The sequence below is a fragment of the Caretta caretta genome, chromosome 2 (assembly GCF_965140235.1).
Source record: "Caretta caretta isolate rCarCar2 chromosome 2, rCarCar1.hap1, whole genome shotgun sequence".
Lineage (NCBI taxonomy): Eukaryota > Metazoa > Chordata > Testudines > Cheloniidae > Caretta > Caretta caretta.
The window spans coordinates 210,829,748-210,857,682 of NC_134207.1; the positions used below are offsets into that span (position 1 = coordinate 210,829,748).

General features: G+C 41.3%; 1 protein-coding gene across 2 annotated transcripts; it reads left to right on the forward strand.

Annotated features, from left to right (window-relative positions):
- On the forward strand, positions 1-27,934 carry CDCA7L (cell division cycle associated 7 like). Of its 2 annotated transcripts, XM_048838358.2 has the most exons (10): positions 1-161; positions 12,374-12,514; positions 16,175-16,309; positions 16,883-17,239; positions 20,015-20,089; positions 21,164-21,352; positions 23,250-23,381; positions 24,876-25,025; positions 26,444-26,580; positions 27,014-27,934. In XM_048838358.2, the coding sequence occupies exons 1-10, from the start codon at positions 138-140 to the stop codon at positions 27,042-27,044; spliced, it is 1,371 nt and encodes a 456-aa protein (XP_048694315.1). In that variant the 5' UTR covers positions 1-137; the 3' UTR covers positions 27,045-27,934. The 2 variants fall into 2 exon arrangements, with proteins under 2 accessions (XP_048694315.1, XP_048694316.1); XM_048838359.2 differs by lacking the exon at positions 12,374-12,514.
- Position 27,935: the final 1 nt, after the last annotated feature.

A 27,935-nucleotide genomic window follows, 5' to 3' on the forward strand; every position in this document is an offset into this window, starting at 1 on the left:
CTGCAGCTGGGCCCCGCGCCCGCCCTGCCCCCCGCACGTCCGGGGGAAGCCGCGCTCTGCGGCCCAACGTCGGCGGCGCGGTAGCTCCTGGGCTGGGGCAGCGGCGGCGCGTCCCGGGCGGGGGGGGTCGCAGCAGGATGGCAGCGGTGACCCAGTGCAAGGTGAGGCGGCCCCGGGCGCGCCCAGAGGCCCCCTCCCCGCCAGCCCGCCCGGCCGCCCGCCCGCAGCGCGCTGACTCTGCGGGGCGCGGGCCTTGGGCAGCTGGGCGCCAAGTGCCGCCCGTGCGGAGGCACCCTCGCCTGCTGCCCGCATCTGCCCGGGGAGCGGGCGGCGCCGGTGGCAGGGCATTGCAGCGCTCTTGCCCCGCTGAGCCAGACCCCCCCGCCCCCCCCCCCGATCCAGCAGCGACCGCCTGTGTTTGTTCTCCACCACGTGGAGCGTGTCCTGCAAAGAGAACTCGCTAGGCTGCTTTTGCAGGGCTTCTTACCCAGCGCTGGGGCTAGACCAAGCCGCCGCCTCCTCCTCGGTCTGCCTTCATCCCTTTCCTCCTCCCCGACCCCTCTGCGCATTGCAAAGGGGTAGCCCTTGGCGTTCTGATTAATGAGGAGGGTGATGATGGGGGGTGGGGGTGGTGTCATTGCTCTGTTGGCCTGGCTTTGCTGGCAAACTTGGTCCCTGTATTGTTTGCAAGTCTGCCTGGCTCTCAGGTTGGCTCTTAAAAGGCAGTTGATTAACCCTAGTTGTCAGAAAAAAGTTCTCAAAAGTTTCAAATAATGAATCAGTTGCTTGGTGTTGCTGGGAGAGGTATTTCCAGTGTCTTTGTAGGGCTGCTTTTCCTCCTGCAGTTCTCTACTCAATTGACGTGCCAGATTTGGCTTCCCTTTTCATATATTTTCCACTAATTTAGTGTGAATCTATTTCTTGCATATTAGATTTGGAATATAACTTGAGGACGTTATTGTCTGCACTTGGGAACATCAGCAGTCAGACTAGCTGGCAGGGGGCTGGCAACACCACGCCCCCCGCTTCCTCCTGCTGTATGATAAGCAGCGACAGTGTTAAAATTCAAACCCCAAGTTTTTTGAAGCCATATTTAAGCGGACACTACTGTGTATTAAAAAATTAAAAAGTTCCCTCACTTGTGATATTGTGATCTTATATTATAAAACTAAACACTAAAAATATAATTGATTTGTTGTGTTTGTCAAAGCTGAGTGCAAAATACCATTAGGAAAAATAAAGTAGCGTTAGTTATTTGTAGTTAGATTTCCTTTTTGTTTTTCTGCAATCTTTGTTCTGCAGTATTTAAGGAAATGAAAACAAAACTGTATTTTTAAAACATCTTAATATTAGATTTTGTATTTTTTAATCAAATCTTCAAATGTTTGGCCTAATCTATCAGTGAGTTTCTTTTTAGTGTTTTTTAAAAGACCATCTTAAAAATAAAAAGTCTTTGGGGCAGCTTGACTCGCACACATTTTAATAATGATAGTTCTTTTGCTTCTGTCCTCCTCTGATTTGTGTTAAAAATGTTAGTTTAGACCCCAGTCCTATAAACACGCATGTGAGTAACATCAAGTATGTGTGTAAATGTTTGCAAGATTAGGCTTTTGGGGTTTAGTTTTACACCTGTGCGTAGTCTTGTTGAACTTCACATGCAAAGAGTAGTTAAAGGGACACTCAGGTACATAAAGTTACTTGTGAAAGTGTTTGCAGGATCAGGCATAATACATGTGGTGGCTTTCCAAGAACGTACCGGTGTATCATAATTTCATTGAGGTAAGATTAGTGGATCTGTTAAGCTTAAGGGAAAGCAGCTTTACATGGTGGGCAGTTGAACACAAACTAGAGCCCTTATTAAACATTTCAGAAGCAGAAAGATGTTTAAATTAGTACATGGTCTTCCATACAAATACATTAGGAACCTGAAGTCTGTTCCTGGCTCTGCCCCATCAACTTTACCTGATCCCCAGGTTCTCTCAGTTTGAAAGTGAGATATTAGGGAGTGTTGGGTGCTTGTAAAGTTGTTTGAGATCCTTTGACTGAAGGAAGGCGTTTTATGGAAGTGCAAAGTATTAATGCCTGGTGCTACAAGGAGATGACATTATTGTCCCCAGTCACGTTTTTACTCCCCATGGAGCCAGTGCCTTCAGGGGTTCAGATGTGTTTCAGGCTTCCTTGTCTCTCTGAATCATCATATAGTCTGACTGTGTTTATAATCTTTGAACCTCACTGGGTTTTTTAAAGGAGCTAACATAAACTAGTTTGGTGGGATGGTTATGTGATCCCATTTTAGCCAATCGCTAGCCAACTATTCTGAGCCACAAGACCTGCTTTCAGAGGAACAGCCGTGTTAGTCTGTATTCGCAAAAAGAAAAGGAGTACTTGTGGCACCTTAGAGACTAACCAATTTATTTGAGCATGAGCTTTCGTGAGCTACAGCTCACTTCATCAGATGCTTTGTTTGTTTATATTGTTTGGTAACCAAAAGGCCTAATTTAAACATATCTGTAGAGTGTATACTGCTATACAAGTGAACCCCAGTTTTACAAATGTCTTGGGAGGCATCCAAAGCTTTCTTAAAACCGGAGTTTTGTAAAAACAAGTGTCAGTTTTTATAGAAGTTTAATCTACAGGACCAAATATTCATTCCAGGTATCACAGAGATTCATATATTTGGAGTTTGTAAAATTGCCATTGACTTACAGAATTCAAGTTAATATCACTAGAAAATACCATCTGTGGCCCCAGGCCTGCAAGTGACTCCAGGCAGGTGGACCCATGTGCCTGCCTGAAGCCCCATTGACGTCCATGGCTCCACAGCGCCAACTAGCGCAATTGGGGTTATTTTTTTCTATACTGTATTAGTAGTCAACTTAATGGTACTGTGCAAGTCTGCTGTCTGGAAAGCTGGGATTCAGAAGTAGATGAGAGGATGCTGCTCTCATTTCAGGCAAAATTAAATCAGAAATAACCAGCTTCCCTGTGTGTATCAATGAAAAATTGGGTATTGTGGGGAAGAGCTGATCGGAGAAATGAGAGAGAATTTGAAGTATGGTCACACTATCTATACTGTTCTCATATTCATTATGTTAGCAGTCTTTTAGGAAAGCATCTTTATGGATTGCAGGTTCACACCACCTATAAAAAGGCAATTGTTCAATCTCATTCCTGTGATTTACAATGTGTGGATAGATTGCTGTGCCCATGCTGAGTCCCGTTGACTTCTGAAGGGCTCCATGTAGGTGTAGCAGTCTGCCCACATTCTTAAATTGCAGCATTAGGGCTTTGGTTCCTGATTATAAAGGCTGGTTGGTCGTAATGATAAACAATGGGGAAAGTTATGGCTTTGTGATTTTGGAAAATGCTTTTTGTAGGTCTAGGGTTAAAGAGTCATATCACACAATATTGTAAATAAGTTGCTTGTCATAAGACTTCATGAGAAGTCAAATATTCCTTATTTTACCATAAAATAGCTTAACTCAGTTTAATTACTAATTAAAAACCACTTAGAAATCCATACTCCAGTCTAGACATATATAGAGCCAAATTTGCTAAAAATTAATGGAAGAGTCGTCTTCAATAATAGGTTGGCAATAAAGATCATAGCTTTTCATGAAAAAAACAAAAATTCACAATATACCACTGTGGCGATAATAACCTATCTTCCTCTCAGATGGTATTTAAGTATTCCAAAAGTCTTAATGTTGTTTGATCTCTCAAGTATACGTGCTTTTTTTCATTACCTTTTTCTCTGCTTCTCCCAAAGCACTTTCATGCATTCTTCCATGACACTTCTTGTGGCTGGAATACTCCATCCCCAAACTATTTCATAAAGCCCCTTCAACTACAGCCAACTTGTACCGTGCTTATGGAGAGAAACTGTGAACAGATACCATTTGGTAAATGGTCAAAGACTTGTGATATGTTCCTTCTGATATCTATGTTTTTTTTTTTTAAATAAAATCTACTTGTTTACATAGCTAATGTGAACATGTGTAATCATAAAAAGAAAAGGAGTACTTGTGGCACCTTAGAGACTGACCAATTTATTTGAGCATAAGCTTTCGTGATGCATCCGATGAAGTGAGCTGTAGCTCACGAAAGCTTATGCTCAAATAAATTGGTTAGTCTCTAAGGAGTACTTGTGGCACCTTTTTTCTTTTTGCAAATACAGACTAACACGGCTGCTACTCTGAAACGTGTGTAATCATGTGATTCCTATCATTGTCACTCTTCTTCTCCTTTCCTTTCCCATCTTCCTTCCATTTCTTTTATCGCCACTTATTACAGTGTGTCTTAAATTAGGTCCTGATTCTACAGTCATATTGATCTTTATGGATCTGATTGTAGGAGCAAGCCTTGGAATGTAAATAGTTCATGGCAAGGAATTTTCTTGCTGGTTTTTTTTGTTCAGTACCTAGCCCAAAGGGGCTATGATCCTGACTGGGGCCTCTGTATGCTACTGTAATACAAATAACTATTGTAAGCCTTGAAGTAGGTATGTGCTCAGAAGTTACTCCATGAAAATCTGTTTTTGATGCAGTTCCTGTTCAGAATGGGTGAACTTCTGCTGGCTTTGCGTATGCAGTTAGGCCTGTTGATGTGCATAGGATTGTTGCAAGTAAGGACTTGTCTACATGCACAGCTGCACCAATTTAAAGTGTGATTTTTAACCTGATTTAGTTAAATTGGTGCAAAAGGATGTGTGAACACACATTTTGGTCTAAACCAAGCTTTTTTTGGTTTAATTAAAGTTGATTAAGCTAAAATGAAATTAGCCATTCTTAAGCTGAAATAGGAGCATTCACACACAAGTTTGCTGAGGTTTGCTTAATGGTTTAGTTGAACCATGTGTGTAGACAAGACCTAACATTAGCAGTCTTCAGTCCCATGTGTCTTCCCAGTTGTATCTGTTTAGTTAAAGGGACATTATTTTTAAAGAAATTAGTTAAAAGTTGTTTCAGGTTTCAGCTCCTAGTCCCCCATCCAGTTTTTGTGGAGACTGAGCAACTGAACTGTACAGTGTAAACGGGGAAATTGACTATTCACACTGTAAGAGAGATAGGGTAGGTGAGGTAATATCTTTTATTGGACCAACTTCTGTTTGTGGAATAAGGTCCTGAAGAAGAGCTCTGTGTAGCTTGAAAGCTTGGTGGAAGGTTCAAAATCAGCTGGTCCAATAAAAGATATTACCTCACCTACCTTGTCTCTCTCTCATATCCTGAGACTAACATGGCCACAGCAACACTATTCACAATATAAACAAACTGCAAAAATAAAGACTACGATGTAACATAATGAAAGTTCATTTTCATCTTATATATTACTTTTGTTTGTTGTTGAAAAGGATGCTAAGGGTGGGAATGGTGATAGTAATGGAGATTATAATGGTTGGTTGAAAAGTGTTGTAGGGTAACTTGTGCATATAATGGCAATACTTGTTACTACAGTGGAAATGTTTATTATCTTTCAGAATTTGTATCCATTAGAGCTCAGATATGAACAAACATACATTATGAGTGTCCCTTTAAATAGTGTCTGTTCCTCCTAGCATGGCAAAACCACAGATGTACAGAACATGTACATGTGAACTGTCTTCTGTTCTGCACTTTGCATAAACAAAGCTGCCTGCTAAATTCTAATTCCAGAATCTTTCCTGTTGCCTGATGTCTAAAACAGAAATCACACCACCTGGCTATTTTTCTCTGTAACAATTCAGATGCAGTTTGTACTGCTGGCAGTAAGGAAAATCTTGTTTTGACTTGCAGAGAGAGAAAATATGATACACATATGTTGAATACCAAGATGTCACTTAAACTTTGTATTTTTTTTATTGTGTTAAAATCTGTTTTAAGCTAGTTTTTGTGTGTGTGTCGTTCTCAGCCTTTGGTTACAATGGGAGCAGAATTGTCAACTTGCATATTCAAATGAGTCAGATTCCCTGAATTACACCAATGCAATGCCATCAATTTCACTGTCTATGTCTTGTATCTAATATGAGTGAACTTAGAGTGACTCTTGTACAAAGATCTCCCCATTCTTAAAAAAAGGTAGATAAGATACTTCATTATCTCAAATTTAGAGATGAAGAAACTGAGACCTAGCAAAGCATTAAGTATCTGAGTGTCTTGGGATGCTTTTCAGGGATCAGATCAAAGGCCAGGTATATTTACAACTCAGTAAGCGAGGTTATTCTGGAAATGTTTTGACTGTATGCTCTTTAGGGCAGGGACTGTTTTTTACCTTAATTTGGAAAGCACCTGGGACATTGTAGGTGCTCCTGCAATATAAATAAGCGTCTTAAAATGTACTGTTAATGTACATGGTCTGAGGAAGTGAAGTTCAGGCTTGGATTAGATTTAGGCTACTGTTCATGTTCCAAGCCAAAATGGGCTATGCTACCTGTGAAATTCCATCATTTCAAAGGTTTTGGTTTGTTACAAGCTTTTCCTGGGTGTTCAACATTTGTTTTTTGTGTCCCTCTAATGTTCTTGAAAGATATTTGCTTAGATCTCTGCTATGTTCCTGCAGATTTAATTTCACTTTAACTGACGTGTTTTATGTTGGAATATTCAGTATAAATTCTCCTTGAGCATATTTGGAGTGTTATTTCCCTTCCCTCGCTCTTTTTTTTTTTTTTTAATACATCATGCCAGTGTGAAAAGTTAGAAACTCTGTGAGGTGCTTCTATCCTGCAAGTACATTGAGTAGGCAGTTCTCAACCAGTGTTTTTACATGTGTTTAGGGCAAACATGTTTTTATTTTGTTTGCCAGAATTAAAAGAAGAGGATCTAACATTGTAAGAACTATTTAGCTGCTTGAATGCATTTTGATTGATCCGTAACAAGAGAATGAAGTGCATGGCTGTCAAAATTTTACACAACGAATAGAGCGTGACACACCATACAAAAGACATTGGCACAGATTCATCTTTGGTGTAGCTCTGTTACTATCAGTGCTGTGTTACATCAGGAGTAAATTTGGCCTGTTGTGTGAATTCTAGGACTATAGGAAATAAACAAGTTAAATGATGAGAAATGTACAAAGATGTTTTGGTCTATGCACTTTGTGCCTGCAGCAGTAGAGCTGTGTATGTAGTGCTTGATGCACCCGATTCAGAATGTTGTGACATTTACAAAATTGCTGAACACGGCCTTTGTATGGTGCTTTAAAAGTCTTTTTTTTTTTTTTACAGTGAATGTATTTTTCTTATAACTTTTATATTTACAACTTTTTTAAAAAAGAAATGCTTGAAACCAGCAGATGCCCTACAGATCTGTCCATTTCTCCAAAACCCTCATGCTTTAAGGGCTATTTGACTCTAGTCTTGCATTGCTCATGCTTTTCAACTCTGAGCAGGGAGGATTGAGACAGCTATGCTGCACAGAGTATTTTCATAAAAGGGGAAGAACCAGCAGTTGATGCATTTAAAATTTCTGCTTAAAAATTAGCAAAGTTTAAAATAATCTGCAGTTTCATCAAGTTCCACAATCTACTGTTTCCATCCTTTCCCTTTCCCAGCCCCAAATAATCTGCTCTCCCTTTAGAAATGATGATTTTCTTGTGGTTTTTTTTTTTTTTTTTTTTTGCTTTCACTTTGGATTTTTGATACAGTTGGAGCACAGAGGTTAAAAAAACCAGTTATGCATGGTATGTAGACTGCATAGTAATTAGTAAATCACTGATGAACTGAACAGAATCTCTTAAAGGAGATGGACAGGAAAATGACAGCTCTTGGTACCAGGAACATAAATTTTATGATGCACTAGCAGGGTATCCTATGCAAACTCATTGAGTATGTCCACCTTATATAAATCATGCCTTCTTTGCTTCTATTAAATTAAACCAGTTAGCTGGAATGGGGACTCCTAAACATTTTAATGAGACTCTTGAAAATCAAAGGGAGGGGGTCACAAACTAAAAGTCTCTTTTGAAGTTCTGCAGCAAGTTACTTTAATCAGAGCCCCTCAGTATCTGAGAATGCATAGAGATCAAAAAGAGGTCCTCTACTGGGAAAGTATGGTTTTTTTCCTTTGTTCATAATCGGTAATTACACCCCCATAATAGCTCCTCTGGTGCAGATGCAGAAGTAATAGACGAAGAAGAAGAAATTAGTTAGGCATACAGTAATCGCAGCAGTGGCTAGCTCAGCTGTACAATAGCACAAGAACTAATGCAGTTGTTCCTGGAAGCAATTTATTCATAGCAACAAGGCTCACAGCTCCTTGTATGTTTTTCCATTAAGTCATTAAAATGTATAGTGCTCCATTTTTAACCCTTCTCTGTTGAGTGAAGAATGAAATTTCTCCACAGCAAAGGAGTGGTATTCTGGCTGCCCATATTCGGGGATTTGGGATTGGGGAAAACTCTAAAACTCTAGTATGGTGAGTGCAGCTCCAGCTGAAGTACATTAGTGAATTAGCTGAAGTGACTGAACTGCTTTCAGTCTGCTAGCTTGGGCCAGTTGTTTAGTGATTCTGATCTTGCCTAAACCAGTATAAGTCAGGATTGAATCTGTTTACATCTGTGGAGGTTTGCTGGCAAAAAAACAGTATGAGAATAAAATTAGGCACTTAAATGTTCTTGTATTATTACATACTTGCCAAGTGGAAGTGGGCCAGTAACATGATTGATTTCTCCCCCCTCCCCAATGTTTGGAAAATGGCAGTTACCATTTGGAAAAACTTTGCTCTTGGCAAAGATGAAAGCTTGAGAAAATCTGTATCATTTTGAGTTATTTAGGAACTCCTTAGTTTTGTCTGCTAATGGAGATAGCCACATGGCATTCTGCATATCTGAGTTCACTTAGGGAGCATTCTCTTGTAACATAAAACCTTGTGAACTCTGTTTGAATCCTTCTCATCAAGAAGTTGTGGATCTCTCTCCTGCATTATTGTGCCTTCATCAATTTCACTGGAAGCAGCACGATACGGACCCTGGACTTCAGGAAAGCAGACTTCGACTCCCTCAGGGAACGGATGGCCAGGATCCCCTGGGGGACTAACTTGAAGGGGAAAGGAGTCCAGGAGAGCTGGCTGTATTTCAAGGAATCCCTGTTGAGGTTACAGGGACAAACCATCCCGATGAGTCGAAAGAATAGTAAATATGGCAGGCGACCAGCTTGGCTTAATGGTGAAATCTTAGCGGATCTTAAACATAAAAAAGAAGCTTACAAGAAGTGGAAGGCTGGACATATGACCAGGGAAGAGTATAAAAATATTGCTCGGGCATGTAGGAATGTTATCAGGAGGGCCAAATCGCACCTGGAGCTGCAGCTAGCCAGAGATGTCAAGAGTAACAAGAAGGGTTTCTTCAGGTATGTTGGCAACAAGAAGAAAGCCAAGGAATGTGTGGGCCCCTTACTGAATGAGGGAGGCAAACTAGTGACAGAGGATGTGGAAAAAGCTAATGTACTCAATGCTTTTTTTGCCTCTGTTTTCACTAACAAGGTCAGCTCCCAGACTGCTACGCTGGGCATCACAAAATGGGGAAGAGATGGACAGCCCTCTGTGGAGATAGAGGTGGTTAGGGACTATTTAGAAAAGCTGGACGTGCACAAGTCCATGGGGCCGGACGAGTTGCATCCGAGAGTGCTGAAGGAACTGGCGGCTGTGATTGCAGAGCCATTGGCCATTATCTTTGAAAACTCGTGGCGAACCGGGGAAGTCCCGGATGACTGGAAAAAGGCTAATGTAGTGCCAATCTTTAAAAAAGGGAAGAAGGAGGATCCTGGGAACTACAGGCCAGTCAGCCTCACTTCAGTCCTTGGAAAAATCATGGAGCAGGTCCTCAAAGAATCAATCCTGAAGCACTTGCATGAGAGGAAAGTGATCAGGAACAGCCAGCATGGATTCACCAAGGGAAGGTCATGCCTGACTAATCTAATCGCCTTCTATGATGAGATTACTAGTTCTGTGGATGAAGGGAAAGCAGTGGATGTATTGTTTCTTGACTTTAGCAAAGCTTTTGACACGGTCTCCCACAGTATTCTTGTCAGCAAGTTAAGGAAGTATGGGCTGGATGAATGCACTACAAGGTGGGTAGAAAGCTGGCTAGATTGTCGGGCTCAACGGGTAGTTATCAATGGCTCCATGTCTAGTTGGCAGCCGGTATCAAGTGGAGTGCCCCAAGGGTCGGACCTGGGGCCGGTTTTGTTCAATATCTTCATAAATGATCTGGAGGATGGTGTGGATTGCGCTCTCAGCAAATTTGCGGATGATACTAAACTGGGAGGAGTGGTAGATACGCTGGAGGGGAGGGATAGGATACAGAAGGACCTAGACAAATTGGAGGATTGGGCCAAAAGAAATCTGATGAGGTTCAATAAGGATAAGTGCAGGGTCCTGCACTTAGGACGGAAGAACCCAATGCACAGCTACAGACTAGGGACCGAATGGCTAGGCAGCAGTTCTGCGGAAAAGGACCTAGGGGTGACAGTGGACGAGAAGCTGGATATGAGTCAGCAGTGTGCCCTTGTTGCCAAGAAGGCCAATGGCATTTTGGGATGTATAAGTAGGGGCATAGCGAGCAGATCGAGGGACGTGATCGTTCCCCTCTATTCGACATTGGTGAGGCCTCATCTGGAGTACTGTGTCCAGTTTTGGGCCCCACACTTCAAGAAGGATGTGGATAAATTGGAGAGAGTCCAGCGAAGGGCAACAAAAATGATTAGGGGTCTGGAACACATGAGTTATGAGGAGAGGCTGAGGGAGCTGGGATTGTTTAGCTTGCAGAAGAGAAGAATGAGGGGGGATTTGATAGCTGCTTTCAACTACCTGAAAGGGGGTTCCAAAGAGGATGGCTCTAGACTGTTCTCAATGGTATCAGATGACAGAACGAGGAGTAATGGTCTCAAGCTGCAGTGGGGGAGGTTTAGATTGGATATTAGGAAAAACTTTTTCACTAAGAGGGTGGTGAAACACTGGAATGCGTTACCTAGGGAGGTGGTAGAATCTCCTTCCTTAGAGGTTTTTAAGGTCAGGCTTGACAAAGCCCTGGCTGGGATGATTTAACTGGGAATTGGTCCTGCTTCGAGCAGGGGCTTGGACTAGATGACCTTCTGGGGTCCCTTCCAACCCTGATATTCTATGATTCTAAGTTGCATGTGGGGAATGAGTTCAGAATATGCAAGAGAGATCCACACAATGAATAAGAGAAGTTTGCCTGAAGTGTACACGTTGCTCTGAGGATGAACTCCCTGATCACTGGTGAGCAGTTTGGGCACTTGAGAAGACACTGTCTAGCTTAGCATGTCTTTCCTAAAGTATTCTGTCAATCAAGTAATGCTATGCTTGAATCAGTGTATAAATATGTATTCTGAAGCACTAAGGTAAGAAAGGGCATTAATTAGATCTAACCACACAATGCAGAGCACCTTCTATCCAAGTTTGTACAGTTGTTAGGCATATTCATTCAGTCAGGCAATATGCAAAAGCTCTAAATGATACAGGCTTGAGAGCTGCCTTAAGGACCTCCTTTACCATCTCTGACCTGCCACCATTAGTTAGGCTTATCTAGAATGTTAGAATGTAACGTCACAAAAGTGAAGCTCCGGGTGCTGGTGGCAGACCTTTCTTAGCCTTTGGGCTGTGCCCCCGGAATTTGCTCCTCGTGTGAAAGTATGATTGAGCACAAACCTGATCATTTTAAGAAGACATGGAAGATGTCTTTGTCCAGAGCTTCCCAGCTGATTAAATTCTGAGTTCCTAGCTGAGAGAGCTCTGGGCAGCATGCCTTTGGTTTGTCTTACTGAATGTCCCAAAATAAGCCTTGTGTGGTGATGAGTATTAAATGCATATTATTAATTTTATTTTTAAAAAATTGCAAATTATTTATAGTTATAATAAACAACATAGTTACAAAAAGGATAAAACCCTACAATTGAAGTCTCTTTGCACAGACAGACCTTTCTGAAATGCCTGAAATCTGTGACAGTCCTCATTTTTGAACAGTTTGCTGTGTCATTAGATTGCAGATGGTAGTGAGTTTGAAGATACTACTTTAAACCTTGATCTAAAGATCAATATAGCATATTTCTGTGACTAAAATCTGTAGCCTCAATCCTGCAGACACTTTTATGTATTGTGCTTATCTTTACTCCCATGAGCTGCCCCATGGAATGACATTAAGCACATGCAGAAATGTCGGTAGGATTGGGGCCTGTATTTATACGTTAAAGCAGTCTGCACAGCGTCCTGTGGAGTTTGGCTTATTGAGATACAGTTCTGCTTCACATATTCTATATAATATATATTTGTATGTGAATAAGAGAGTGACAAATGAACAAGAGGCTGCTGTTCCCCTTAGAGTTTTTAGTAGGTGATTATTGCAATGACTGACTGTCTTCCATCTCATTTTGAATTGAAAACAGATACCCAAGGAAGTGGCTGACATTTTTAATTCCCCTAGTGATGATGAGGATTTTCTTGGTTTTGGAGATGATGTTCCCATGCAAACCTTGTCCTCAGATGACAGCTCTGATAGTTTTGACTCATTGGAGTCAGCAAAAAAGGTAGGAACATTTTTTCATAAACCCTAGTATATTGGTTTGGAACAGTAAAACTTCTTTGAATTTGTTTCAGAGCAGCGTTGACCTTAACTCTTGGCAGAAGTGGAAATCTATAATTCTTTTATTAGAAACAAAAAACTACTCACCTTTAACTCCTTTTAATTTGTAATGATCTTTTAAAAAGGGTCTTGTATGAATGAAATCCATTTTCCTTTCTTCATTAGGAGAAGAGGCTAGAGTGAGTTTGGTATTCATAATTTGCCCACATAGCATGAGAAAAATGGCCATTCAGTGATAGCCACCGTGGAGAATGCGTTACAGCTCAGTAAAATGTGGTGTTATGAATCAGTTGCACGTTTGCAGTACTGAAGTGGGATTCTATTGGAACCTCACTCTTTGAGTTGCTGTTTCAGTACCATGATGCTAGCACACGTTTTTATTCCTTTGATCTGTAGAAATCACCAGCTAGCATTATATCGTTGAGGCTCTCAGATATCATTTTGTGCCTTGGCAATGGAATAGCCAACCTGTGTGAGGACTAGATATAGTAGGGTTTTTTTGTTTGTTGTTCTCTGAGTTGGCAGTTGGAAGTATCGGAAGTGGAGAGTATGAGGAGAAGGACACTGGGAAGAGAGCAAAGAGGAATAGCTCAGTGGTTTGAGCATTGGCCTGCTAAACCCAGGGTTGTGAGTTCAATCCTTGAGGGGGCCATTTGCGGATCTGGGGCAAAAATTGAGGATTGGTTCTGCTTTGAGCAGGGGGTTGGACAAGATGATCTCCTGAGGTCCCTTCCAACTATATGATTCTATTCTAAGAGAAACTGGTTTACATGAGAGCGAAGTTTACTGGGCTTGATGGTGATGAACTTACATCTGTTTGTTTTTTTGTGATAAGGGACAGAAAGCTAGCAAAGAGATTCAAGAAAGGGGGTGGCATAGCACACTGGAAGGAAGAAGTTGGCTTTCGTGGTATTTTGGATAGACTGCAGGTAGAAGATGTGAGGAAAAGACAGTTACAGTAATCAAAAAGATGAATAATGCTTGGACAAAGGTTTTAGTAGTGATGTTAGTTATGAAAGAGCAGATTTTTATTATATTGAAGGGGAAGAAGCAACAGTACTGGGAAGTTATGGACGAGAGGTAAATTTGAGTCATCAGTGTAAAGTTTTAGCTGAAACTCTGGGAGGAAATGAGGTCACCGAGAGAGATTGTGTGGGTATATAGGGACCTGGAGAGGAGGTGGAGGACTCTTCAGTGAAGCAAACATAAACCACACCTTTTTAACCCATCAAAACAGACCCAGTAGAGTACTATCATTGAAGGCAAGGAAGAGATAGTGATCAATGTTGCTGAATGCAGCAGTCTGATCAGGAACAGTAAAAATACCGTATGCTGTCAAGACTGGGATAGGAGGAATGACCTTTGTAAGGGCTTTTCCAGTGGACTGTAATATTCTCCCTCCCACTCTCTCCGCTTGGGCGCTTAGGCTATTATGAATTATTTTAAATCCCCGATCTCCGCTCCTTGGTCTCGAAGAATACAGATTCTTCCCTGAGTTTCACCCTCTGGCTCTCCAAAACAGCATCCTTTGGATAATTTAAGCTCTGAAGAGCCTCAGGTGCATGCTGCACAAGAGGCAGATTTACCTAGGGAAGAATTATCCTATAATGAAAGAGCAAAAGAGTGGGAAGGGAAGAGAAGCTCTGCAGGGTGGAATTGGGCAGGAAAGGGCAAAGAAGTTGGGGTAATCAATATAAATTGGGTCATGTTCGTGTCTTAGTAGTTCACAGGGACTTAGATAAACAAATTCTATTATCAGTATAGAGTTTTGCATGTCTCTTCCCTTGCAGCGTTGCCTGAAAGTCTCTCATGTAATTTTCTCATTTGTGTCACTTATACATTAGCTTAACCTAGCTACGTTGCTCAGGGCTGTGAAATATTTCACTCCCTAAGCACAGTAGTTAGGCAACCTAACCCTCAGTATAGGTGCAGCTAAGTCGATGGAAGAATTCTTCTGTTAACCTAGCTACCACCTCTTGAAGAGGTGTTTTAACTACACAGACGGAAAATCCCTTCTGTCAATGTAGAAAGCACCTATGTTGCAGCACTGTTGCGGTGTAACTGCACTGCTGCAGGTCTGCTGCTGTAGCACTTGTAGAGTAGACATAGCCTATTTGCACTAGTTTCTCCTTGCTTGTTTGCTTCCTGTGTAGTAAAATTACTGTTAAGGACACCTCTGTATAGGAAATGCCGCACTTTACTGTTGCACGTCATTGGTCCTCGTTCCCTATTTTCAGTCACTGTAACAAACTGACAGTCTCTCTAGCCAGCGCTGCAAAGTTTTATGCAAGTACAGAGTGAACACTTTTTCTCAAAGAGAAATACAATTTCACTTTAAAGTTACTTCCCTTTTGTGTTTGCTCCTTTCTCAAACAGCTGCACTGCAGCTATCAACAAAAGAACAAAGTAATTTTGTTCAGAGAAAACTCACTCCAATTACCCATAATAATTTGTAGATGTTTTAAGTGTAAAGAAACAGTATATGCAATGATTTTTCCTCTATTCCCCTGCAAGTTTTTCCACTCATCTATTATATCTATTTTTCACCAGATATTATCTCAACATAAAGAAGTGTATAATTAAAGTCGGGGATGGGAGGGAATTGAAGGAGAGAATAAAGATATTTAGCCAAGTGCAGTTGTATGAGAGGTCATTTCTGTATCTTGTGTGGGAGTTAAAAACATCCAAGAAAAACTGGGGAAGTAAACTGTCTCAAGTGAAGAATGCTGAGTTTCAAAAGGCAGGTGCAGTATGATTGTGTGTACATCCCCTGCCCTGAGCTAGTCCTGTTTTTCAAGATAGCAATAATGACACATTGACACAGGCTCTGACTGTTTTCTATATTGTTTCTTTTAAAATCTCCCTTCCTCATCATGGGACATATATTGTAGCTTTTTTGTTATATGTATAGTAAACCCATTGTGCGTAAAGATGCTGTGCAAAGGGGAAACAAATGGGCTTCAGCCCTTTTTTGTTTAAGTAGATGATGTGCAAGCACGGCCCAAAAGGTGTTTGGGGGGTTCTTTTTGAGCAAAAGGGATTTTTAGTTAGTTTGTTTAAAACTTTTCAATTTTGTTTTCACGTATTTAACTTCAGTGATTAACTGACTTTTTGGAGAGAGGGAACCTTTGCTGATTAAGCTCCCTCTTCCACTAAAGTATGAAAGGTAACAATATACATCTTCTGAGACCCCACAACACCAGTGAACCCAGAGAAGACCAGAGTTGATATATCTGAGGTTTTTTTAAAAAAATATATTATTTTTTTTAAAAAAAGCAGATCCTTTTCAGGTCTGCTTTATGTACCATAATGAGTCAAAAAAGACAGAAACTCAATTAAAAAAAAATCCTCTGCAGGTCACCTTTTAAAAAGACAGCAGAACTGGAGAGTATCTATGTTCATTTGAAATAAATGATAGGGATGAAATCCAGTGTGTCTTTTTCTTGTGACAGGTTTTGCATTTAATGTTTTCACAGGAGCATACCATCTGCTTAACTCCTTAACATTAAGCATTTTCTGATTTTGACGGGAAAGATTATATGAATGCTCTTTGTATGGCAAACTGCGTCCTAGCTGTTGTGATTTTCGTATGCTTGCTCAACAGGATGTTCGATTTCAATCCAAGTACCTGACTGAAGAACTGAGGAGAATTTTCACTGAAGACACTGATTCAGAAAGTGAAGTGTTTGAAGGTTTTGCTCCGAGTGAGCTGGATGTAAACAATGCGAATGGAATGATGGTAAAGCTAGCATTTTCATTGTGTTAAGACACACATACAGACTCCTCCTGCCCCCTTCTTCTTTCTTTGTGTAATCCTCTTGTTTTCATGCAGCTGGTTGAAATTTATTTTGTTTTTTAACAATGTAAAATATTTGTGCTGAAGATAAATGTTGTTACAAATTTTCCTTAATATTTAATCTTTTATTAATGTATCATAAAAGCCAGAGATGGAGAGTATCTACTAGTGCATGTAATGAAGAACCATCTGCTTAAGGGAAGGAGGATTGGTTGCTGTTCACACCAAATGGAATTCACTCTTGTGCAGAGGTCCAGCACGAAATCTATGTGCTACTAAAGTCCCACATCCTTACATGGTTAATGGACATTGCACTGGTCTCTGTAAAGGGCAGAATGGCACTCACTCTGAGCATTTTTTTTTTTTAATTGTTGGTTTAGCTAAACACAAGATGAAGTTTCCAGTTTTTCAGATTCTGATACTTAGTCATAGTCTATTGCTAATAATGAGGATAAAAAGTGGCCTGTTCCCATGTGACAGCTGTCAGTATATCATATTAATTATCTCTGCTTTCAGCCCGTGGAATCAGATTTGAGTGATGGCGAGAACAATAATTTGTCTTTACTGGGTAGTGAGGAGGAGGAGGAGGAAGAGAAGGCTTACCCTAAGAGAAGAAGCTTTGGCCTTCGTGTGGCATTTCAGTTCCCCACAAGAAAGTCTGCCAAGAAGAAGGTGCCTGAACCAACTATTTCCAAGTTACACTTGCAAGACAATAAACCCCCTAAAACTCTCACAAGAGAGAAAAGCAGCAAGCAATGGAAGAAACTAGAAGGGTCTGCCTCAGAGTCTGAGGAGGATGTTAAAGAGATGCGGGAAGAAAGCTCCAGTGCTCTGCTTAAAAGAGCTATAAACATCAAAGAAAATAAAGCCATGGTAAGACAAAGCAAGCAAAAGCCAGTACTCACTAAGGGTATGTCTTCACTGCAGAGTTTACTGGGTGATGGGCATCCGAGTCTGAGCACTCAGTTTAGCCTTGCCTGGTTGCAAGCAGTCACTGCAAAGCCACACTTGAGTTATTGTGTCCACACTGGTGCTGCACTCTCTTGTATGTGTGTCACTAGGCCTTCTGGGAGGATATCCCATGATTCTTTGTGCTACAGTAAACTGAGCCACTCCCAGTGAATTGTGGGAGTACTTGTCTGTCCTGGGCTCACTGGGAGAATTGTGGGAAGGCATTGGAGTGGTTTAATTTGTGTCCTAACTACAAAATGTGTGGGTTACTTGCTTGAGTGAAATCCTCATCTGGGCTCTAGCCTATATACCCTGAGCCTTGCCAGTTAGCTTGGGTTAAAAGTATCACAAAACTCAGGGTAGAGGCTTTTACATGTGGATGGGAGCAGGATTAGGGGGCAACAACTGAGTAAAGGTCCAGGTTAACTCTGTAGTGAAGACGTACCTTATAACCAGACCCTATCAAAAGGCATTGCCATCCATTAACTTTAAATGATCCATTGTGTCATTATACAATAGAGTTGCTAATTTACATTGGCTGAGAAACCTATTTCAGTTTACTAAATGGAAAAATAAGATAAAGCAATCAAGACTTTTGCATCTCTAAGTGTATGTTCACTTGTTTGAGAAGTGTAGTTTAGAGTTAAAACTTTCCTCTTATACTAATGTGTAGTGTGTGAGGGGGACTATTACCTTCCTGCTCTTTGTCCTGATGCCTTTGGGTATGCAGCTCAAAGTCCATTGGCCTTTTCTGCTGCCATATGGTGATGGAACCCAAATGAGGTATGGGTTTGTCTGTTGCCCTTTCAGCTTTATTGCTTCTCATGTTTCTGCTTCCCATTGGGTATTAATATTTGATTATTTCCCCCCAGGGCTATTGGCTTGTATCTTTCCAAGTAAAAGCTCATTTTGTAGTTTCTTAAGCTTTGTCTACACTATGGGGGGAGATCAATCTAAGTTACACAAACTTCAGCTATGTGAATAACGTAGCTGAAGTCGATGTACTTTGATCTACTTACCATGTGGTCTGCAGTACGCAGTGTCGACTGGAGATGCTCTCCCGTCGACTCCTCTTGCTCTTCTCATTCAGGTGGAGTACAGGAGTCTACGGGAGAGCGATCTGTGGTGGATTTAGCAAGTCTTCACTAGACCTGCTGAATCGACCACCGATGCATCGATTGCCATGCGTTGACCCCCTGATAAAGTAGACATGGCCATACTCTTGTTTCTAATCTATCTAGGTTCCTCTATATAATTGTGCTGTCCTTACTGGTATTTACAGCTACTCTTAGTTCAGTATCTCTGTGAATTTCATTAATGTCTCCTTTTTTCTCCTCCAGATCACTAATGAGGGTGTTAAATGTGACTGTTTTTAGATAGTAATTAAAAGCGTATTAGGTCTTTACTGAGAAATGTAATGCACTCTTTGTGGCCTCTTCACGCCACATGCGGTTCTGCCATGGCTGTCTCAGATGTTTGGCAGTCAAGAATCGCCACCATTTTCCCCATTTAAGGTCTTCCCTTCTTATGAAGCTCCCTAAAGCCAGCAGCTGTTGAAGCCCAGGGGGTGAGTCCCTTCAGGGCAAGTCAATAGTATTTCAAAACAGCCAGCCAAGGTGATGTAGAGAAGAGGCACAGGTCCAGGGTCTCTCGTATAGTATAAGTACAACAGAGTATTAATGCCACTTTGCTTAGCGTGCACTGTGCTGGTGACATCACACTTGTTGTGGGGTGGGGGTGCCGACCAACAGGAGTCTTTTAGTACATTGTTTTGCAAAGGGGTGTGTTTATAGTCTTACACACACAAAGCCTGATTACTATAGGTCAGCTCCAATCTGCTGTGTGGAATGAGGCAGTGTGGCCTCACTAATAGAGAGCTCATGCTGGGGTATTCTATAAGGGAAGGTTCTGACTGTTTTCACTGGGTTCTGATAAAGAATGACTAGGAGAAAATTCTGACCAGCCAACAAAAGTCACTGAGACTATGGCTACACTACAGAGCTTCCAGCTGCTCTATGCCAACAGGAAAGAGGTCTCCTGTTGACTTAGCTACCGCCGCTTGCTGGAGTAATTATATCGGTGGGAGGAGCTCTCCTGCCAACATAGCACTGTCCACATTGGCGCTTAGCTTAGGTGGGTGTAACTTACATCGCTCAGGGGGCTGGCTTATTCACACCCCTGGGTGACATAACTTATACAGACATAAGCTGTAGTGTGTACATAGCCTAAGTCCTCACTGTCGGAATAACTTAGTGTGCCAGCAATTTTGTATTAGGAAAGTATGTGCCAAGAAAACCCACAAGAAACCTCTTATAATCCCCTGATGCAGTTAGGTCCACTCTTGTTGTCAAGGGATTAGCTTTCCCATGTTAACTGCAAATTTCAGTCATTATTAGTCACGGATACTGTAACCTCAGTATAACACACTTCTTTAGGGCCACATTTGATAGCATTGGATGTGATTTTTAGCTGCACGACTTCAGTACAAATCAATGGGAGTCATGGTGCTAAAATCTGCTCTAGAGCTTTGAACGTTTAGGGGTAGAGGTTTAAATGAAGTGTTTTAAAGAGTGGTCATTTATACTGGGATTTGAAATAACTCAGTGTGTGTGAAAACAGAGCATGGTAAGGACTGAGTAGGTTAAATATTTGCAAGTTTGCAATGAGACTTCAATAGGATATCTTTATTAATTTCAGCTTGCCCAGTTGTTAGCAGAACTGAATTCTATACCTGAACTGTTTCCAGTGAAAATGCCCACCTCAACTCCTTCTGTAAGTTTCCATATTTGCTTAAATATAATATATATTGTTGCTGAACTTGAATGAGATGTGTCTTCTGATGAATATTTTTATCCTTTTTTTTGTAATTTTATTTGTATTGACTTAATATTAGTTATATAAAGCGGCAGGGCTAGGCTACCATGATATACAGGTAAAGAAACAGCTCAAATTAAGCAATGCATATTCAAAGAAACAGACCTAAAATTAGGCACTGCTCCATTAACTTAGACCCAGAGAGGCTCATGAAACACTGGACAAACAAATGTGTATATTTGAGAATCATGGTTGGAGGGCAAATAGGATCTTGTAGCTGGAAAGCTAAAGAGGGTGAAGAAACTACTACTGTTTTCAGATCCTGTCTGTTTTTTTGCTAATTTTCCTCTCTGTTAAAGTCCGTGTTTCCATTAGAACTGTGATGGGAAAACTAGCATGATGTTTCTATGTTCTACCTCTGGAGCATCTCTTTTTTGGCTACCAGCATAGAAATCCCTAATCCTCTGTGATTACTGTGGGATATGTTAATTTATCCAGTAATCCAAGTCCACACGTACTCCAGGAGGGTTGTACATCCATGTTCCTGACTTTGGGAAGTCCTTGTAAAATGTTGCCCTGATAATGAAGTCATTTGTGACCAAATTGTAAACATGTGAAAGGCTAGCTCCTTGTTGGTTGCACTTCAAGTATTTATTGTGATGTATTAAACCTACTTCAAATAAATCTCTGGATTCCAGTAATATGTATTCTGTATTTTTATTCTGGAAAGAACCTTAGGGATATAGTGTTAGAATGCCCCTATCCTTATGACAATGTTCCCCATTTATCATCTTGTACGTATATGCTCACTTTTTCATTTAAAGTAACAATTAGAGAATTGCAGCAAGTTCCCCATCTAGCGAGCTTCCCTACAAATTTGTTTGTGGCACCAAGTTTGCTAGGATGACCTCCTAGAGCTGTGCAAATACATGTATAGGTCTGGTAGTCCCATGCCCATATAATCTCTGGTAGTTCCCTGTCCCAAACACACAACAGTGAGGCTGATGAGACACATTTTTTTTTCTCCTTCAGAAACAGAAGAAAACCCCGAGGAGAACATTTTCTGAAGGCCAGATAGAGCGTCGTACAAACCCAACCAGAAACGCTCGTCCACCTGAGAAATTTGCCTTGGAAAACTTCACGGTGTCTGCGGCTAAATTTGCAGAACACTTTCATAATTACAGACAACAAAATCTCCTAATAAAGAAGAGATTCAGTGGGGTATTTGCCAGTTTAGTTTGTTTATTAGCCTTTGTCTTTTGGAGATGTCACTTAAGCTACTTTGAGCTGGCCAGAGTGGGGACAAATGCAGCAGAAAGCTAACTAGCATTTAGAACCTTTGTGCTAGGATTAGAAGCAGGAGAAAAAAGGATTCTGGAGCCTCCCCCACCCCTAGTCACCCAAGCTATTTCAGTATGTAACCCATACCATTTGAATGTGTATCTAATTATATGATTATCAGATTAATATTTGTATTATTTAGTATTTGAAATCCAGTAGTGCCCACAATGTGCTAGGCTGGAGGCAGGCTAGGGAGTGGGGTGATAAGGAGGTGGGAGGGAATGGGAGGAGAGGTGAACAGCTTCACTCTTGATGATGGCAGAGGAGTAGGGAGAGTGTTAGAAGGGAGCAGAAATCAAAGCTGAGCTTGTTGAACTTCAGTTTAAGAATTGGTAAGAACCTGTGTGGAGAGAGAGGAGGATGAGAGAAGACTTGAGAAAGAAGTCAGAATTTGCAAATAAGCAACAAAATGTTGTTGGAGCCGTGTGATGTTACATTTGTCCTCCTACTCCATTCCTCCTTTTATCAGTCATATTCATGTTTCATGTCTGCTATTAAATGTAAACTTTCTGTGCTAAGGATTATCTCTTGTTATGTCTGTGTGCCATGCTGAACCACAATAGGATTGTAATCCTGCTTGGGTCCTTTTGTGTGCTACCACAAGATAATGGCAACAACAGAGGTGGAAAATTAGCACTATTAGGTGAGGGATGTGGCAGAAGGGAATGAGGAGAGAATGAATTTTCAGATGGATGTCCATGTGGCCAGAGGCATTCAGTAGAACAGGCATGCAGAAATAGGATGTTGGGGGTAAGCCAGGGCTGAGATTTGTTGGGGTGGACTTTGGTTGGGGAGAGTTGCAAAAAAATCAGTGCTGGAGGAGAAAGTAGAGTTAATTTTATTAAACAGGAGAGGGAGGGGAAAATCAGGAGAGGGCTCAGAGAAGTCATAGACACTGATGGATTGGGAGGTCACGGTATGAAAAGGTGGGCAAAGTTGAAATAGAGGTGCTGGTTGTAGAGGGAACTCAGTTACTGAAAAATCAGAGGGAATAGTGCTGAGAGAAGATGAAGTTGAGTGAGCGGCCATTTTGGAGACTTGATCCAGTGTTGAAGGGCAAAGACTAAGGAGTCAGATGGGACATCAGTGTGGAAGCTGAAATCTCTGGAGGATGGGGGTGGAAGGAGAAGCAGGAGAGCTTGGTGTATCAAAGTCCAGAGAAGGATGTTGGTGGCTGGCAGATAAGTTACATGGAGAGGGAGTGTAGAGTCTAGTGGGGAGATTGCTCAAAGAAAATGAAAGGGTGAACTGGATAAGGAGGAAGGTGCTGGACATGGCAGATGCCCAACACTTCCACCACCTTTCTTGAGGATGAGTCACAGAGGGGAGAAAGAGAGGCTGCTGTGAGTAGAGCTGTGGAGGTTTCAATGGGTGCTGGAGATGGAGGGGAAAGAGATATAAAAAGGTGGATGGTAGTGATCTTTTTCTGTGAAGGAGGAAACGGATTGTTTGTAATTGGAGGGAAAACGGGAGGAGTTTGTTGGAGGAAGATGCCAGCTGTATGAAGGGTAGCAGATTTCCTCAGAGGAAAAGAAAGATGGGGTGGTAGGATAAGGATTTTGAGGGTGTTTGAAGGGGTAGCGGAATGAGGATAAGGAGGAGAGCTAGAGCTGCTGAGAGCAATAAAGGTTGGAGTGGGAGGGAGGATAGGGATTTGGAGGTGACCACAAACTCTAGCTATATGTTCTGTTCTTATAGTCAGAGCATATTTGATCTAAAGGTAAAAGCACTTCACCCATCATAAGACAAAAGATGATGAGATCGGTTTGTTTTGTAGGGTGACTGTGGAATGCGTAAAAGAAGGAGGTCATCTAAATATTCATCTTACCGTCCTGTTGAAGATATTACTGATGAGGACTTGGAGAATATCGCAATTACAGTTAAAGATAAAATCTATGATAAAGTCCTGGTAGGTGCCTGCTTTTTCCTTGTGATTGCTTAGCGTGAGGGGCAGAAGATGAAACTACTTCATTTCATGAAGGGAATATAATGCTCATTGAAAAGTGCCAGAATAAGAGGCCTGGAGACTGCAGTGTTGTGTGTATCTACTGTGCAGGGACAGCAGGGAAGCTTCTCTCCCTTGCTTCAGAGGAGCACTGGAGAAGGTAGTGCACGATCTATGCGTAGCCATCTCTTGCTGTCTGCAAACAGGTGCCAGTTGTGGCAGTGTTTTGCTATTGTTACCTGTTGAATGGGAACTCTATTGAGACCACTAATTCCCTTCCACCAAAGGGCTATTAGATGGAAGTGGACATAGCCATGAATGATCTGGGCGCAGTATAAGCTAGTGACCTGGAAGCAAATTGCTCCAAATCCCATTTGTGTTCCCATCTACCTTGCCAAAAATTACTCTGAAGTGTTATCACGCAAGAGGAGTGCTGAAACCTGGAAGAGCGAGGGTTATTCAAAAGGACATTAATACATGTCTGTGGCATGTTGCTGCATAAGCAGGGCTACTCTTGTAAACACCTGCTTTGCAACCTTATCTGTGCATAGATTTAAAATGAACATGAGCCTCTCTGTTTTGGGGTTTGATGCTGTCACAGGGATCACTGCACGAAGATTATCTCATACCCTGGAATTTTAGAATGGTGGATATTGTTAGTTTGTAGGCAATACCATGTTCTTCATCTGGTGGCCTTACTGGAAGGAGGATAAACAAGTTGCAGTAATCACTTTTTTTTTTTTTAAATCCCTATGGAGATTGCACTTGTCTTCCTCTCTCTCTCTCAGGTTCTTTGATTTCAGAAACCCTGCCAGCAAAGATTGGGTTAGTGGAGGGAGCCATAGGTTTGAATTTCTAGCACAGTGGATTGCAGGTGCTGTAGGAGGACAGTCTAATTTATTGACTAGTAAATATATGCATCCCTTAGGCAGTGCTTTTCTCCCCAGCTGAGTCACCTTTGCATCCTTTGAGAGTTCAGAGAATCGCCATATTCCCTTTTTTAACACCCTCCCTCCCCTTTAAGGGCCCATGCTTTGGCCACAAAGACTTGCATGGGGATCCTTTTGGTTTGTATCAATGGTGTACCTTACTCTCCTAGAGAAATCACTGCTCAGTGACTCTGTGGGTTCCTAGCGTTTGCCATGGGTGGATTGGAACCAGAAATATAACATAGGGCTCATGTAGCACATTAGATTCCTAAGCCTTCAGGACAGGGACCATCTCTTTGTTTTGTACAATACCTAGCGTACTTGTGAGCACTGTAGAAATAATCATGGTGGTTGTGTTTTTTCCTAATGTTTTATTAATCTAATTGCCTCTGGTTCCCAAGGAGAAATTTTAGTACTTTCCACCTCCAGCTGAGAGGTGTGTTGGAGAATTCCACGTGGAGTCAAGAAGTTCAGCATGATGTGAAATGCTGAATTTTTACACATCTCTCTCCCTCCTTTCCAACTTTAGGGTAGTACGTGCCACCAGTGTCGGCAGAAAACTATTGATACTAAGACAGTCTGTCGTAATCAAGGGTGCGGGGGTGTGAGAGGACAGTTCTGTGGACCGTGTCTTCGTAATCGATATGGTGAAGATGTGAAATCGGCACTTCTGGATCCAGCAAGTATTCAGATCTTTGGGTTAAAATGACAGTATGATTATGGCTTTGTTAGCTTCACAATCATCGTGGATTTCTTGGATAACATGAAACTCAAACATTCTACTACAGTAGTGTGGCTGTGATTTATATTTATCTTGCTGAGGTAGGAATGAGATTGCAGGACTTTCGGCCTGCTCTTAGTTGCTCTCAGGTGGGGGAAAGAAAGCTCATGAGGCTTAGAAGATGAAAGGGGACCTGATTCTTCCAATTTCTTGTGTAGCTTTTTGTCTCCTTCCCTGATGCTTTTACTGATCTGGTCTGCAATGCAAGCACCTTGTTTCAGATACTAAACTTAAAGATTGGGAAGTAAAGAACCTCAAGAATTTAGGTTTGGGTCCCCTTTCTTTCCTTGAGCCCCTATCCTGTCCTCAGCAGAGTGCATAGACCCGTCGTGTCCAAATCCCTCCCTTTCACGGGGTCTGGCTGTCTATGCAATTCACATACAATTAACATAATCAAAGTTTCCTCTTCAAGCTTGCCTCTTTGTTGCTCTCCCCTCTTAGACACTATCCTCGTTCCCCCCCTTCATATTCTTGTGGAGGTAATCAGATCCCCCTTTCAGCATGACAGACTAACGTTTTTGTACAAGGTCTCAGGTCTGCCCCCCAGAGCAATGGCCACATTCGTTTTTGTCTAATGCAGCTCCTGAAGTCACGTGTTGCAGGCAGCAGACCTCCTCTCCTTGCTCTGACCCCCGGTCTGTTTTAAAAAGTGATAATGTCCTTTTAAAAAACATTTTTAAAAATGTTTTTCCTTTCAGATTAACTGAATGTCTCATGTGGCTCTCTTTCATACAGCCTCTGAGTTAGTGTCCAAACCCACCCCTTCCTGGAATTTGGCTTCACTTGTAATTTAAACATAAATCCTAGCCTAGGGATCCTGCCTGAGGACCTTCTCTGCCTTGTTCTCTGGCTCAGAGACGTTCCACCTCTCTTTATATCCTGGTTGCAGCTAATTGGACCAACCTTTTAATGTGACTCAGCCATAGTTACCCTGTATTTTAATAATGGAGGCTTTTTATCACCTGAGCCTAGGGTGCTCGAACAGAAGAGCCCTGCTTTTTATATTCTGTTACAACACTATATCCCCAGGGAAATCAGTACTACTAGAATTTGTTGAGTGTGAGCTTTGAAAAATTCCAAGTAAAGAATGGATATTCTTCAGTACTGCAAATTTTTTTATCAAAAGATTGATTAATATTATCTATTAAAGTATTTGTTTATGAAATACAATATTGCCCTGTATAAGGCATTGTTACAGAACAGTGGCACTTTCTGCTGTTTTGGGTGGGTAAGCTGGTTGGAGAAGACAGGTTTGCATCTAATACTTCTGTAGATAACTCTACCCCTCTATCTTTCCCTCCTTGTCTGTAATTCAGGATTGGATTTGCCCTCCTTGTCGTGGTGTCTGTAACTGCAGTTACTGTCGCAAGCGTGATGGCCGCTGTGCCACAGGAATGCTCATCCACTTGGCAAAATTTTATGGTTATGACAATGTTAAAGAATATCTTGAAAGGTAAGATAATTACATAACTGCTTTAGAATTGAAATCCTCCCTTTCAAATGTGCTGCCTAATCAGGCTCTCAAAATGTTGTTTTCATTTAATAACAACTTTGTGGAGCTTTAACCCAGACCTAAGTCAGTCAGTCACAAAATATTGAAACTTGCTGAAACATCTAAGTAGGTACTTGTGACTTTTTCAGCCTGGGCCCACAGAAATTGATGGCAAAACTCCCCTTGACTTCAGTGAAACTAGAACTTGACCGCATGTGAAATCTTGAGACTGTCAACTTTACTGTGTCAATGAATAAGGCAATTTGAAAACTGAACCATTATTTTGTATTTTAAGAGTTAAATTGACTCCGTTTTTGTGTGTGCTTCTGTAGAGCGGTGACCATCTAAAATCAGATTCCCATAAAATAAACATTTTTCTTCCTCTTTTTTCTAGTTTACAAAAGCAACTGAGTGAAGACAGTTGAGGATGCTGAGCACAGCTGCCTGACCTGCAGACAAGTTGCTTAGTTCAGGGTTTAAAAAATTGTATTACAAGGATGTTTATACAAGATAGAATTGTAGAATATAGCTTTGGATTTTTTTTTTTTTTTTACTGATTGGTCTTATACAATGATTTCTCAGGAAATGTTTTAGTAGAGGAATCTATATGCAGAACATTCTTTTATGCATAGACACCTGTATACAGAGCAGAACAGCACTTTTAAAACTTCAGTGGTTAATTTTCAGTAGAGCTACAGAACGAAGTAGATGCTTAACTCCAAAGGCTGTGAAGGGAATTGTGAAGCACTAAAAATTTAACCAGTGGAGGGAGGAGAGTGGGCTCAGGCCATTACATTTTTACATCTCTTCCCACTCCAGTACCACTTCCTGACCTAAAGAGACAAGTTTTCCAAAGCCTTCTCTTTTGTGCACGAGCAAATCAAGTAACTGCATGCCTCAGTTTGTGGGCAAAAGGAAGTTTTGCCCCTGCAATGGTGGGAGGGAGTCCTTTTGAAAACTTTATTCAGTTCTGGTTGGACTGTGTGTGCAGTTTACCAGCCAACTGTTCCTCTTTCCTCCCTCCCCCGAGAACTTGTAAGTGCAAGGGGAGTTTTGTGGATACATGTTGTTTAAACAGAAAAAAGGTAATGCAATCCAACAGCAGTGATGCACCTGCTCTTTGAGAGTGATATTGACTTTTAATTTTAGTGCTAAAGTTTTTTTTTTAATAATTTCTATGTGTCTGCTTAGCAAAAAGCAGGCTTTAGAAACACTTCTTAAAAACCCCTATTACTGCAGCCTCAGATTGTCAAAATTTGTGTAAAATATTGTATGTTTTACTCTGTCGAGATAATAAAGCATTTTCACTAGAGGAG